This window comes from Cyprinus carpio, chromosome A6 (assembly GCF_018340385.1).
Source record: "Cyprinus carpio isolate SPL01 chromosome A6, ASM1834038v1, whole genome shotgun sequence".
In the NCBI taxonomy this organism is placed as follows: domain Eukaryota; kingdom Metazoa; phylum Chordata; class Actinopteri; order Cypriniformes; family Cyprinidae; genus Cyprinus; species Cyprinus carpio.
Genome location: NC_056577.1, coordinates 12,159,405 through 12,175,648, shown reverse-complemented (window position 1 = coordinate 12,175,648; position 16,244 = coordinate 12,159,405). Strand labels below are relative to the sequence as shown.

At 35.7% G+C, this 16,244-nt stretch overlaps 1 protein-coding gene across 2 annotated transcripts in view; it reads left to right on the top strand.

Annotated features, from left to right (window-relative positions):
- gga1 (golgi-associated, gamma adaptin ear containing, ARF binding protein 1) overlaps positions 1-16,244 on the top strand; it is a 35,618-nt gene that overhangs the window by 13,002 nt on the left and 6,372 nt on the right. For both annotated transcript variants that reach the window (XM_042758092.1, XM_042758094.1), the window contains exons 6-12: positions 3,656-3,753; positions 4,025-4,105; positions 4,450-4,587; positions 8,322-8,403; positions 11,145-11,255; positions 11,441-11,578; positions 14,953-15,023. In XM_042758092.1, coding sequence (XP_042614026.1) covers positions 3,656-3,753; positions 4,025-4,105; positions 4,450-4,587; positions 8,322-8,403; positions 11,145-11,255; positions 11,441-11,578; positions 14,953-15,023 — 719 coding nt within the window. The remainder of the gene's footprint in view (positions 1-3,655; positions 3,754-4,024; positions 4,106-4,449; positions 4,588-8,321; positions 8,404-11,144; positions 11,256-11,440; positions 11,579-14,952; positions 15,024-16,244) is intronic.

Below are 16,244 nucleotides of genomic sequence, written 5' to 3'. Positions count from 1 at the left end.
TTTCCAAAACTTAAAAGCACAATGGGGAAATCAAGATGAGGAGCGTGTGAAGGGAGAAATTTACACTTGCTCTGATGGCAGGGGCCTTCCGAAAATAAGTAAAATGCTTAAATTTAAAATCCCTAAAGCAAAATTCCCTTGATTCACTTTCTAAACTTGTTGTCCAACAAAAGAGAACTTTGTACCTTTTTACCCCAACACCAGTCAAATGTTTACTTTTGAAATTTTGATGTGGTTCTGTCTAAAAATGAGGCGAAAAATGTTAAAGGAAATTTTAAAAAAAATATTTTCGTTTAGCAAAGAATTGTGGAGGTTTCGACACATTATGCTCAGGAAGGAAGAGCAGGGGTCGGCTTGTGGCTGGAGCTCGTTTTCCAAAAATAAAAAAAAAAAATCCTGCGATCAAGCCCACAGTTCCCCGTTGCAAAAAATTCCAAATAACCAATTTCGGCGGTCACTCCCACACCAACACGAGGTTCCACCTCTCCCTTCTGCCGTCTGGGGTTTATACCCGGTCTCCCCACCCCAAATTAGAAATCAAACACGGTTTCGTTATTTGCACTTGACCCACTTCGTTGTCTCCCCCCTCTCTCCTTTTACAGTGGGCCCCAAACCACCCCCCCCCAAAATTTATAATAATTTAAATTTATTAGAAAATCCCGAGAGGGCTTGAATAAACGAAAACAATTGCGCAGGCTTTTTGATTTTTGGTTTTTATCATCCAAACGTTTATATGTTCTTTTTAAATCGTTTACAGCTATAATAGTGTCTTTGTCCATTGGTTTCCTGGAGGGTCTTATTCCGTATTCTGTGCTGGATATTGGATTTTTTTTTGTGGTCCCCTCGGGCATCCAGTATGAATGAAACAAAACTATGTTTTTTAGTGCAAGGCCCAAATTTTGGGGGATTTTTTTTTTTTTTTTAAATATTGGTTGGCAACCAGAAAATTTTAAAATTCAATTGGCCCCGGGTATTAAAAAAAAAAAAAAATCCCAAAACCCTAGTATGAAAAAGAGTCATGAACTGAGCGGGGCCTGTACGAAAATCAAAATCCAGCCAAAAACATACATTTTTTATAGAAAGAATCACCCCTTTAAAAAAAAAACTTTTGTTGCTTGCACCCTTGAAATAAAGACAACCAGTTTTTGTTTATCAAGCTGTTTTACGAAATTATAACTTTCAAGTGAAAATTTGTAACCCCCAACATGTTTGAAAAACAAAAAAAAACCGATTTGGAAAAGGATAACCCCCCCAAAAAGTGACTTGTAAACCCTCAGGTGTATTTAAATACCCTAAATAGTCGCAAGTCGTTTGAGTCTAGCTGTGATCAGCTGTGGTCATTTTTTAGCTCAGCATGAAAAGAGCTTTCCGGGGCATTTCGTCTTGGAGTGCAAGAAGCAAGAAAAAACTATGGGGGAAAGGGCACTGTCAAAAGATCCCGGAAAAAGTTGTGGACAGGCCAAGTCGGAGGTGGTAAAATTTTTTTAAAGGTTTTGAAATCCCTAAAAGCAAGGAAACTTTTGAAAAATGAAAGGTTTTGGGGGGACACGACCCCCCGGATCAGGCGTCAACCCAAAAGGATAAAAGCTCGAACAGTTCAGGAATTTATGAAAAAGAGGGTCATTGTGTGCGGGAAAACAATACACAAATTCACAAGAAAGGCCACTGCAGTGGTACAGCGAATTTTGATTTAACAAAACAATATGTCTGGGTGGGGTTTTACAACACAGCCATCATCTAAGTTTTTAAAGGCCTAGCCGACCCCCCAAAAACCCATTTAAAACTGTCGAAGACTTAAGACGCAGTTCACAAATGTTTACCATAATTTAATCAACTTTACATTTTGCAAAGAAGAGTGGGGAAAATAGCAAGTTGATGTCAAAGTTGTAGAGAATTTTTCCCCAAAAGATAAAGATCATTTAAAACAAAAAGGGGTTTCAAAAAAATTGACACAAGGGGGGGGTCCTTTTTTTTCCAAAAGTTATTTTTTAGGGCCCGAGACCGAAAGGTGTTTTGGGGGGGACCCTATTTTTTGCTTTGTTTATTTTTATTATTATTTTTCTTCTTTTCTTTTTTTCTCCCAAATGAATCGCATTTTTTTAGGGCCTAAACATGTCAAAAATCCTGAAACTTTTTCACAGGTCGACCTGGGGAAAATTTTCGCTTTAAAGGGTTTCAAAGGGGTGTGGCAAAATGGTCGGCGCCCCCTATCGTAAAAAAAACAACAGCCCTCCAGCTTGGGTTTTACGTACAGACGAAAATTGGGACCAAAATGAAAACACAACCTACAAAAAAAACTCTTTAGCAATATCCGAAAAACCCAAAAGGGAAATCGGTATTTTTAATTTTATGAGCAAATTTTTACATTTTTGTCATTTGCCCTTGATTTTAAGAACTCCCCCTGAGTTTTCAATAAAAAACCCAAATTTGGTATGCCTAATTAAAGGCCTTTTCGATGTTTAAATTGGAAGTCTTGAGTTTTCGTTGAAGGGGGTCCGGGCGGCCCCCACGAATTTCGATGATTGCCATGAAAAAAGAAGTTGCTATAACCCGACTACAATGTCCAATCTTCCAAAAACCACATGTTTATAAGATCCGCCACCCCATTGAATTGCCCAATTTAGTTAATCATAGGCCACCTATGGAACAGGGAAAGGGGCATTTTACCTGTAAAAAACTACCCAAAAATTTTTTGCATAATTTTTTTTTCAGTCACCTATTTAAAGGCCCGGCATGTTAAATGGAAGGCTTTAGTTTTTCTTAAAGGGGTGCCATGGGGCCGTCAAAAGTTTATTTCGCCCTGGGGAAAAAAAGTTTGTAAATCAGCTAAAAGTCCTCTTGCCCCAAAATTCAATGTTTTATAAAAGGGCCCGGCCCGAAAAAATCTGAAGCCAAATTAAACTAAATAATTCAATTTCACTTTAGATATTTGGGTTTTCAAAACATGGTTTAGGTTAATTTGATGTAGATTTCATCACGCTAATGTAAGTTAGGGTGTTCGTTTTAAAAATAAGTTTGGTTTTAGTTATGCTATAAAAACGGGAGTGTGACGAAATGATTGACAGCTGAGACTGACAGCTTCTCTGAGTGAACTGAGGTGCCAACTGACTTTTTCGGGATCTTCAGGAAAAGATTGGAGTTGTATTTACCTTATTTTAACACAAGCCTCATACAAAATTCAGCACACAAAAATTATTATTCCAGTTTCGAAACTAGTGTATATGTTCCATTCAAAGGGCATTAAAGTGTGCAAGACGTGAATTTAAATTGTATTTATTTACAGAGGTATATGACGTAACACTCGTCTGTGTGTGAAGACGCTGCAGGCGAAGTCAAGTAAACTTCAACAGATTTCCCCTGCTCAGGGAGTAGCGAGCAATGAACACGGTGTAGGGATCATATCAGTTGGAACGCAGTTCATAGACGTAGCTCTTTTCTAACGAGCTGGATTATATGAATCAGGTGTGTTAACTAAGAAAGACATGCAAAATATGCAGAGTAAGGGGGTGCGAGGGCTAGATGTGCGTATGTGTAAAATGATAAAGATCTCTTGTGGGACTTGCTGTTTGTCCTATGTTGTTGTTGCGATTGTGTGTTGTGGAGTGCTTGGAAATAAATATGCTACATTATGTTTATGCTCTGCATCTTATTTTAGGTATTATTAAACAGGACCCAGACCTTCCTGATGACAAGCCCTGCCCTCTAATGCCCAGGCCTAAAAACGCCATCTTTGAGGATGAGGAGAAATCAAAGGTTGTTAAGATGCAGTTTAGGATTATTATTTTTTTTTTTACTATTTATTTCCTTATGTCTTAACTCTGTTTACTGTGATTAAAACCTAAGAATGATTCAGGAGTCAGGTTGATCAATCTGAAACTATGTTACTATATGTTTGTAAACCATGAAGCCAATGAAGCATTTTAAGGTACATAAAAGAGAAATAATTATGACTTCACTTATGTTTGTCCACTCTCGCTTACTGTGTTTTTTTTTTTTGTTTTTTTTTTTCTTTCTGATTCAATAGATGTTGTCTCGTCTTCTGAATAGCTCTCACCCTGAGGACCTGCGGGCGGCAAACAAACTCATTAAAGAAATGGTTCAGGAGGTGTGTAGATGTGTGTTTGGATTAACTCTTAGTGGGTTCTTAGAGTCTATTTCTCAGTACAGCAATGTGTACAGAACAATATGAAAGGTCAAAGAATGGTCTATTTACACCAAAAGCAAAATAATTATTTCTGTCCGAAAAAAAATAAATAAATAGATGGGTACAATAGATGCTGCAGCACTTAGTCCACCTAGCTGCTTTTTCATCCAGCAGTTTTTTGGGGGTATGATGCAATTCAAAGCAGCAAAAATGTATACATTATGTAAGAGTAAGTCCATGAACTGTACTTTTCCTGCATGAGCACTGACGATTTGCTGTGTGTAATTCATACACTCTGTTTTCAGGATCAGAAGCGTATGGAAAAGGTGTCGAAGAGAGTGAATGCTATTCAGGAAGTAAAGGAGAGTGTTGGGCTTCTCACACAGTTACTGGGAGATTACAACAAAGAGAGCGGCTCACATATCAATGAGGAACTAATTAAGGTCTGTAATACACATGTCTGCAAAACAGCCTGTCACACTCCTGACATGACAGTAGTGTCCTGACATGACAGTAGTGGACTGAGGGTTCCTATGTGGTTTGTAAAAGTATGAAATTTAATTCAAGTAATTTCCAGGTCTGGAAAAAAATGGAAAATTAATGAATGAATGAATTTATGAATGAAGGAAAAGTATGGAAAAAAGAAAGCAGTGTATGGAAAAATATCTGCATTTCCAGACTTTTGCCCCTGTTTAGTTTTTTTAGAAAGGAAAATTAAGAATTTAATGAAAATAAATGTATCATACAAGAAGTGTGTTTTCATGGCAGCTGTTTAGTGATTGTCAAACATGACTGAATAAATTGATGGTGCACTTTTCATTATGTGAAATGCAGGTTATAAGCATTTTGGGTTTGGCAGACCTAAGGCCTTGAAATATGATGTACTGCCCTAACCAAATTTTGAAAAAAAAAAAAAAAAAAAAAAAAAAATTATAGACCATTGAACTTGCCAAATAGGACAATGCACACAGCAGTATTATGCCATTAGCCAATTTTGAGTCATGGTTTCTCCACGACCAAAGAGGATATGTTAAATTAGACATTAGGCCTTGATATTAGAGGTACTTCCCTATGGAAAGCCAAATTTTGAGCTAGTAGATCTCTATTAATTCATGTGCATCCCTGCTCTCGTTTAATTCACAGTAAGAAGGCACTGGTGCACAAACAAAATAGGTTATATAAAACTAGAAATTGTAATATGTAAAACATGTTTAAAAATTCCCATGCGCATGAGAATAGTTTCTTGTGTGCATGCAGAAGTCTGTATTTTTGTTTTTTTATTTTAGGGACTCTGTATGTTGACACTACAGATGACTATATTATATACCAAATACACAGCTGCAAATAATGCTGTATGAACTATTTATGTTAGATCTTAAAGTCTACTGTGATGTTTGGAAATTTGAGTCTGGTAAAGTATGGAATTTTGAAATGGAAAATGTGTAGGAATCAGAGCTACTACATCACTAGACACAGGGTGCGTCTTAATCAGCTCCCTAGTTCAGTAGTCAGGTCAGTGATCAGGGCTGTGTTTCCCTAAAGCTTCGTAAGCCTAAAAAGTTCGTTTTTACGGTCTGTTTCCCAAAAGCATCGTAACTTAAGTAGCACTTGAAAATCATCGTAGATCTACGAGTGCTCTGGAGTAATCGTAAAGCCCCAAGTCAAGTCAAGTCAAGTCACCTTTATTTATATAGTGCTTTTAACAATATAGATTGTCAAAGCAACTGAACAACATTAATTAGGAAAATAGTGTCAATAATGCAAAATGACAATAGTAAACACTAATTTTTCAGTTAAAGGCAGTTCATCATTGAATTCAGTGATGTCATCATCCAGCTCAGTTCAGTTTAAATAGTATCTTTGCAATCATTTGCAATCAAGACAACGATATCGCTATAAATTAAGTGTCCCCAACTAAGCAAGTCAGAGGCGACAGCGGCAAGGTACCAAAACTCCATTGGTGACAGAATGGAGAAAAAACCTTGGGAGAAACCAGGCTCAGTCGGGGGGCCAGTTTTCCTCTGGCTAGACGAAACCAGCAGTTCAATTCTAGGCTCCAGCAAAGTCACATTGTGCAGAGGACTCAACTGGTTCCTGTGGTCTTGTCCCGGTGGTTGTCTGAGACAAGGTCTTTACAGGGGATCTGTCTCTGGGGCTCTAGTTGTCCTGGTCTCCGCTGTCTTTCAGGGCTGTAGAGGTCCTTTCTAGGTCCTGATCCACCATCTGGTCTGGATACATACTGGATCCGGGTGACTGCAGTAACCATGTGATCTGGATACAGACTGGATCTGGTGGCTACGGTGACCTCGGAATAAGAGAGAAACAGACTAATATTAGCATAGATGCTATTCTTCTAATGATGTAGCAAGTACATTGGGTGTTATGGGAAGTGTTCCCGGTTCCGGTTTACCTAATTAATGCAGCCTAAAAATCCTTTAACGGATTTGGATGTTAGAAGCGTATTAGTGTGTTATGTGTAAGCCAGGTTAAAGAGATAGGTCTTTAATCTAGATTTAAATGGCAAGCGTGTGTCTGCCTCCCGAACAATGTTAGGTAGGTTATTCCAGAGTTTGGGCGCTAAATAGGTAGAGGATCTGCCGCCCGCAGTTGACTTTGATATTCTAGGTATTATCAAATTGGTAGAGATTTGAGAACACAGCTGACTTGGAGGTCTATAATGTAAGAAGAGCTCGTTCAAATACTGAGGTGCTAAACCATTCAGGCCTTTATTAGTAATAAGCAAGATTTTAAAATCTATACGATGTTTGATAGGGAGCCAGTGCAGTGTTGACAGAACCGGGCAAATATGGTCATACTTCCTGGTTCTAGTAAGAACTCTAGCTGCTGCATATTGGACTAGCTGGAGTTTGTTTATTAAGCGTGCAGAACAATCACCCAATAAAGCATTACAATAATCTAACCTTGAGGTCATAAACGCATGGATTAACATTTCTGCATTTCACATTGAGAGCATAGGTCGTAATTTAGATATATTTTTAAGATGGAAAAATGCAGTTTTACAAATGCTAGAAAAGTGGCTTTCTAAGGAAAGATTGCTATCAAATAGCACACTTAGGTTCCTAACTGATGACAAAGAATTGACAGAGCAGCCATCAAGTCTTAGACAGTGTTCTAGGTTATTACATGCAGAGTTTTTAGGTCCTATAATTAACACCTCTGTTTAACACCTAAGTGCATTGTAGGAAGATAGATTCATGCGGTCACCTGCAGGACAATTGGCAGATTGCACGTTTAACTTTATTCAAGTGCAATGTGATTATAATATAAAGTTTTGATTGTACTTTATTGTACACTTTTTTTACTAGTTTTTTTTTATGAAATTATAAATGAAATAATTTAAAAAGGGCAGAAAAAATAGAAATACACATCTAAATTTAATGACTGAACCAAAAAATAATAATAAAAAAAGTAATGTAGAAAATATGCTTCAAAGACTGGGAGGAAAAAATCTGTCTAAGCGCTAAGATCTATCGTTATCAAGAAACGCAGCCCAGGAAGTCGGCCACTTTAAGGGCTGTCTCAATTGCGAAATCCTACCAGTGCACTGGAACGTTCGCTCCCTGAAAAATCCCACAATGCACCTCAAAAACTTGGGAGCATCAGCGCTCACTATGGTCCCTTTCTGGAAATTGTCACATTTCTGAAGCACAAAACTTAAATAAACAAACAAATAAATAAATAAATAAATATAATGATACGCAAGAAAACTTGAAAATAATGTTTTTGATATATTTCAACATAAACACATCACTAGACGGATACTGATCGCATCTAGTTAACATTTATAATTAATATTCGGCTGAAATGTTGTAAGAACATGTAAAAGAACAATGTGTTTAAAGAGAATCAAAAATTTAATCAAAAAGAGTGTTCCTGCCTGTAGTTGATTAATTACAGCGGTGACGTTCTATAATGTTGTCTGTTGACATTGTACGTAGTTATGTCACCGGAAATTGAGTAATCACTGTTCCAATGTGCAGTGAGCCAGGGAACTTACCAGTGACCGAATTCGTGTACATGATATACTGATTCACGAGCTCGGGAGCTGATTGAGATGCACCCACAATCAGAACAGCAAATACATTTTTCACATAATGCAAGTTGAGTATATATTTTTGATAAATAATTCTGTATGGTCTTTGTTTTGTTATTGTAGGATCTGTATCAGCGCTGTGAGAAAATGAGACCTACTCTGTTCAGATTGGCCAGTGATACTGAGGACAATGATGAAGCTCTTGGTAAGGCCAGGGCAAAACCTGTATTTCCACAGATAGTGTTAAATTTACATTTTTCAACAGCGATACTTGTATTGACCTGAATGTAATCACCATTGAACTCAAGCTGAATAAAGACATTGCTGCTTTTTTGGTGGAAATGGCCAAAATTCACTGGGGGACTCTTAGCTTAGAGGGGGGTAATAATGGTCATTTTAGATGACCTTTCAGATGCATTTAATTAGTAATTTTATAATCTATATTAGCATTAAACTTATTTTATATTTTCTCTAAAACGTCTTGGATATCAAGACAGCATACTGCAATTCTGGTTAAATTAAAAATACATTGTGTGAATTTGCACGTTATAATGTAAGCACCATTAATGACCCCTTGTCCCCTTTAATTAAAAAAAAATTAGTGAAATGAAAGAATGATTTAGTAAAAAATGAGAGTGATTAATAATTGTCTCTAATTGGCCTGATTAGCTAAGCCCCACATATAAACACTTCTTATGTAGTGGTACACTATTGCGTGATGTGTAGATTATATTTAATAGTGTGCACTTTGCATATACATTTGCAATTAGTTTGTAAACGGTAACATTACACTCTTCAGGACTCTAGTCTTACATTTCTCTTTAGAAGAGCTTGTGCTCCTACTTAAAGGTAAAAAAAAAAAATAAATTTGAACAGTAAAAAATTTAGGAGCACCTTCTGATCAATGACAGAAATGAACCTTCCCATTATGAGGCAATATTTGACTCAAAATGATTTGCAGGGGCATTTTTTTTTTTTTTTTTTTTTTTAACCTTTGTAATGCCATTTTAATTTTATTATTATATGTATGTAATCTTTTGTCAAAAATATTTATATTTATAAACTTTTTCAACATTTTAATTAAATTATAAATTCAATTAAAATAATAAGACAAAAAAAAAATTTGAACAGTAAAAAATGTAGGAGCACCTTCTGATCAATGAGAGAAATGAACCTTCCCATTATGAGGCAATATTTGACTCCTTAAAATGATTTGCAGGGGCATTTTTTTTTTTTACCTTTGTAATGCCATTTTAACTTTATTATTATATGTATGTAATCTTTTGTCAAAAATATTTATATTTATAAACGTTTTCAACATTTTAATTCAATTATAAATTCTATTAAAATAATAAGACAATCAGGAAGAAAAAGTTACCAGTCAAATTAAATCAACAGTTCATCTTTGCACTAGGTGGGGGCACAGAAAAACAAATGTGGCATTAAGGAATATTTACAGAATGTTTAACGTTGCTCAGTGGTTGCATGAATGCATTTAAATTCATTATAACAATGTTACTAGATTAATGTTTTGAATATAGAAATATTAAACTATTTAAATAACTCAAATTATACTTTTAAAATGAAACTAAAACCACCAGTAGGTGGCGGCAAGTCACTGTCACTGAATCATTCATTAAGTCGATTCGTTCAAATGGCTGATTAATTTAGGAATGAAGTACTGTCTTAATGAATGGGTGATTGATTCATTGACTCACTAGATTCGTTCAAAAAACGCAGATTCATTCATAAATGAAACACCACTGTGTTTGCTTGGAGATGACTTTGTTTGGAACTATTTCCTTTGACGAAATAGAGAAAAATCAGACAACAGTGTTCCTACAATGTTAGTCACTTAATATTAACCTTTTTTTGTAAAATAATAAATGTATAAAACTTTTGTATAAATTCAATATCAAATTTGCAAATGCCCTTTATAATCAATAACTTCCGTTATAATTAATGAAGCTCTGTACATGGCACACTGAATCTATTAATTACATTATGTATGCACTTGTTATAATGAGAGGATCTCAGCTTGAATAACTCAGCACTGAACAAAAAATGCAGTCTGCTTTCACAATCTGTTCTGTGAGGAGCAGGACGCACAATGATAGAGAAGCATTTCCATTAAATGTAGTCTGCTGGTTTTATGACCAACCACAAAAACCGAGATTTCGCAGCTAACTATAGTCACAAATCTCCAACTACATTTATATTATATATTGCGCTACGTTTATGAGCGAACTGGGATTGCTTTCATAGGCTATTGAATGGATAAAATTATGAAAACCTAAGCAGTTGGAAGTGGAACGACACCACCCCTGAAATTCACTCTTTGGACTGCGTCCTCCCCCATTTCCAGCCATGCCCATAGCCGACTCATTTCAAACTGATGAACTTCACACTGTTATTAATCTGGACTAAACAGTGGCTTGCTTAGATGGAGTATGAAAGACACTTAACTTTCAGTAATTGATTGATATGACTGCAAGGAATGACACCATCAGTGGAGAACAAAACTAAAACTGAATTTAGCTGGATGATGGCACTGTCTCTTCTGTAGAGCTGCTTTATAGCTGAATCACATCTTACAACTTGACACTGGTATTAACCTGAATTGAATCAACATTGAATTAATTCAAACTAAATGGTGACATTGTTGCCTTTTGTAGAACTGGTTATAGTTGAATTGAACTCATTTTCCAATTGACTTCACACTCTTATTGATCTGAACTGAACTAACACTAAACTGACTTGAGCTAAATAATGTCACTGTTGTCTTTTAGAGCTGTTTTACAGCAGAATCTGAATTGTCTCCATAGTTGAGTTTCCATAATTGATTCTGCCATTTTCCTGTATATCTCTGGAAGCTGCTTTGACAAAGGTGCTTTGACTTCATGAATTGGTCAATTTCTGACACTTTCTTTTTGTTTTTTTCTTCAGCTGAGATCTTACAGGCTAATGACAGCCTAACACAGGTGATAAATCTGTACAGATTACTGGTGAAAGGTGAGGAGGTGAATGAAGACACCAGCAGCACAGCTAGACTCCCAGGTACAGTACTGATGCTATCCATGAGCTCAGTGATGTGTAGAGATGTTGAGCCTCGTTGAAATATGAAGTTTCTCATTTTGCTGTAAACTGTATTCTGTGGTTTTTAGCTCTTGGGAAAATCTTGTGTTATAGAGTGCACACTAATTTCTATGTTAATTCTGATTGGATATTCTTGGTGTTCACAGGCCGCAGTACCGCTCTCTTGGATCTGACAGGACTGGATACCTCTCCTTTGGCTCAGTCTTTCTCTGAATTTCCCTCTAAGACACCTTTTTCACAAGAGCTGGGCATCAGCCTTTTGGATGATGAGCTCATGTCCCTGGGTAAGAAATCTGTGATGACACTTTGCCAGGTAGTTCTCTTGATATTATAAGAATTTTGAATTGGGGCATATGAAGGGCTGCATAAAACACTAAAATGTATGACCCCAAAATACTAAATGAATGCAAAGAGAAGGTCAAAATGAGCCATCTTGGATTAAGTGATTTTTCTTTTTAAGAAAAGGCATCCTATTTTTTAATTGTATTATTTTTTGTCAGTGTAATGAAGTTATTTAAGAAATTGATACACTATCAATTACGCAAACATTCTAATATTGTATATAATTTTTGCACATCAGGGAGCAGCTATAAATATGTGGGTTATTGAAATTGCATTTGAATGAGTGCTCGCTGCTCACCTTCGATTTCGTGATCAGTTGCACACTGTGTAAAGGGAGCACATCTTAATAGATCAGATATTTGTCAATGAGCTCAGGATCTGTTGAGCAGCAAATCCTCAACCATTGTTAGTCATCTTTCTCCACCTGTGATCTGTCATACCTGACTCCTGCAACATCGTGTATGGATGCAGGGTTGTCAAGTCCTAGTTTTTTCCATAGAATTGGACTGATTTTAAACTGTTGCCATGGGCTAATTTCCCTGTGTGTTAAACGCAGAAACAGTGCCACGGTAGTCAAGTAAAGTAATCAGTGCACAATCAAACACCGTGTAAACACGTTTATGTATCTCCACCATTCTTGTATGTGCCAAATCTCGGGACTGCGGGTTGGGCACTTTTCAGCAGCTACATTTTATCATGTTATTAAAACATTTAACCACTTTTCATTAATTTAAAAATTGAGAAATTCTTTCAAATTTACATCTTGTACAAGAACTATGGCAAAAACCGTAGAAACCAAGAAAATATATTTTTATCAATAATTTAGAAATTGTATAATATTACCAGTAGGGATGCACTGATACCACTTTTTCCAGTAGTCGCTCGATACCGATACTTTTATTGCATTTGTACATTTTTTAAATATTGGGTACAGAAACCAAAAGACTATGTATAATGTTAGTTTGTTAACTTCATTTATCTAAGAGAAACAGTCAAACCAAAATTTATTCAGACACCTTCAACATTTCTCACATTATCACAGTTTATTCAGTATAGTTTAGAAAATGGTTATAAAATAAGAACTCAGAGTTAAACTGTGTCAGAACAAATTCAGCGAGAGGCTCATTTGATTGGCTACAAGAAGGTGGACCCGCTCAGTTAGTGAGAGAATCGTGCCAAAATTGTAAACGCAGAGAAAAGAAAGAAGGAGCTGTACATATCGGATTATTTCGGGAAATTCTTGCCCCACATGCACAACAGGTCATTTAGACATTTGATTTGGTTTGTTTTTTTTTTTTAAAGTTTGGTTTTGTTCTGTCAATCTGTTTTACAGTTCTTTAAACTGTTGTTTTCGCTTGCAAATCTCCGTTCACAGGCTTGCAGTGCTTTTGACCGTCTTTTGGCAAGAACAACGTGCCAAAAGTGTAAGCGCGGACAAATGGAAGTCAGAAGCATGCAGATCATATTTATTTTACTTTATCATTATGCTGCAGTTTCACAATACATGAATTACGCTTACAAGTAACAGTAAAATGCTGCAAAAAAAATTTTCTTACGCTTGAAATGCGATTTTACACCTTTATAAAGCTTCTCTATTCTCTGTAATAATGCAGGGAACCAGAAATAGAAGTAGATTTTTTTTTTTCATCTGAACATGCTGCGATTTATATTCCAAAGCCACTCATATAATGCAGAAAAACTCAAGCAAGCAAAACACGTGCAACGTGTGCACGTGTATGTACTCGTGCAGAATAAGAGGGACAAAGTAGTACAGCCTAGCACATTTCACACAGGCTGCTAGATTCACTTTCGCCAGAAAGTCATGTATGCCTAAGGTTGAAAATAAATGATGTTTATAGTGAATGCCCGACTATTTTTACGATTTAGTTTTAATCCAAATGATGCGTGTGCTAATTGAGTGAACATCAAAGATCACACTCGCTCTCCCTCCCTCCCTCCCTCCCTCCCTCCCTCCCTACCGTTAAATAACTTGTGCATTGTTTTACTTACTACTTTTTGACACATCCAACCGAACTACAAACTTTCAAGTGATGTTTGTGAGAAAGGTAAATTCACTCGACAAGCTCACACATCTGCGCTGCCGCCACGCTCAATCCACTCAGAGTGCTTTGCTTATCGGCTCGTGCACATCAGATATACAGGTGTTAATACTGAATGTTTAACATTATATTAATTGCATACATATACTTCTTAGACATCCTTAATCTATAATAACTCATTCTGCTGACTGTTGTTCTGTTGTCGGTGTTTCTTTGTCTGAATATGGCACTTATCACATGCTGTGTAGTATCAGCATTTGGTATGGGGCATTTTAATGAGTACAAGTACAGGAGCTTAGTATCGGGCCTAATTACCATTATTGACTTCAATAGATTTCATTAAATTCCTTTCAACATGACTGGTCAGAACGGTCTAAATTTATGAAACCTACACATTCAAAACATCATTATTTATTCCTCTGAAATTTTTTATATAAATGTTAAGTGGTAAGAGGTCTTTCATGACGCTATATGCCGGGGTGTGAATTTGATAGGTGATTGATATAAAATAAATGGTGCTTTAAAAAGTCCTTGAAAGCCCTTGAATCTGATGTTCATGAAAGAGTGGGAACCCTGCGTATAGAACACTACAATGTGCAAAACCTTAATCAGAGTTTGATGACTGCATTGCCACAGCACGTTCCTGCTGAAGATACACCAGAGTTTCCTGGTCTTCGCTTCTGAAATTCCTACGTCAACTTCATGATTATAATAGCAATAATTTTTGTGAGTGTAAATCTCTTTTGAGTTTGCGCTGACATTGTAACTTGCTTTTTGTATATAATCTATTCAGAAATTAAATAAAACTAAATTCAGCTAGACTAAATCAATGAAACTAAACAACGGTATTAAGATGCGTTTTAATGCAGGTATGCATCCTGTGTGAGCTGGCCCCTAGGGACAAAAATCATAATTTTAGATTATTTCCTTTGATATTGTAATTGTGATTATTAATGGAATTTATGTTAAAAATATTTTTATGGAGACCAACTCCGTGTAATGTTCCAATTCAAACCATTAAATGTATTTTTTTGTGTAGGATGTAATGATCAACAAATGCGTTCAGACATCTGACTGTTGTCTGGCTGAGGAAGACTGTCTTAGGCCACTGACCATTTATTATTTCAAAAGGAGTGGTTTCGTAAACTGTGTTTCAGGAGAAAGCTAACTCAGCAGAAACCTTTCAGACTCTTTAAATGTTGTGACTGCATAAATGTGTGACCTAACATTATCATGTTTGTTTGTAACTGTTTCAGGCTTGACTGAAGTCAATTCTAATCTGCCAACTTCTCAACCTGGAGATGACATGACATGGAATACTTTTCAGGTGAGCACGATAATAATCAGTTATATCTATTTGTGTTTTAATCATGTTTTAGGGAAGTGCAAGGATGGTTGACTAGTTATCCACCAAGCAGCTAGTTGACTAATTTATCTAGATTAGATTTCTCATTTAATTCACAGTATTTATCATAGTATGCAGGTTTTACAACATGCCAATAATCTCACGTCTGTTGACAGACTGTCTGGGCTGAATTTTTTTGTTTTTGTTTTTTATACTTATATCCCAAATTCAAATAATATTCAATGCTAAGAAAAAAGTCTTTACCAGGGGCGCATCAGGAACTCACAAGCGAGACTATGGGTGCTCCAGAGAGAGGGAACAAAATGTCAAAAACAAAAAGTGGATCCCATTCCAAGAAACAAAAATAATCCACATCCAGGCACTCACATAGCAGGTAAAATATAAAAAGCCTTTATTGTAAAAAAAAAAAAAAAACCCTGACGAAGCAATGGGATCCACTTTTTGTTTTTAATATTCAATGCAAATTGGTGCTTTAATGCTTGCAACTTGTCATAAATGTGAATACGTAGTTTTTGTAGTTTTTTATTTACATTTGATGAATGTTCAAGTTTGAGTTATGATTTGACAGTCCTAGTACAAATACAAATGTAATCTTTTTTTATTTTTATTTATTTTTTGCCATGAGTTTTAAGATGGTGTGTCAAATTAAAAACAGGCTTTGTGCTATTCAGGATTTAAAGTATGGTTTACTTTTGCTTTAGTAAAAAATTGGGATGAGCATTTTTTAATAATATTGTATTTAAAAAAAGAATATTCAGTTATTTATTTAAATTAAGTTAATTAATGAGAAAAGTTTTGATTTTTTTTTTTTTTTAATAATTAAGATTTTGTCACCGTTTCTGTTAACAATAATGCCAGCTGCAGAAAAAAGTAAAAGTATTTTTACTGTTCAAGTAATAATTGCAGATTAAACATTCAACTAGTCATGCAAACCCCTAGTTAAAAACTTAAAAATGCATTTTAAGGAGGTTGGGGAAGGTAGGTTTTGAGCAGTATACTGTATGTCAGTGTGAACAACCTATTCAACCCTCTACACACACCTTGGCAATAGAATTGCCATTGGTTAGTAAATTTATTAGTTTACTCGCCAGACTGATATACTATTTATATTTATTTAGTTATATATATTAGTGCTGTCAAATGATTAATCACGATTAATCACATCCAAAATAAAAGTTTTTG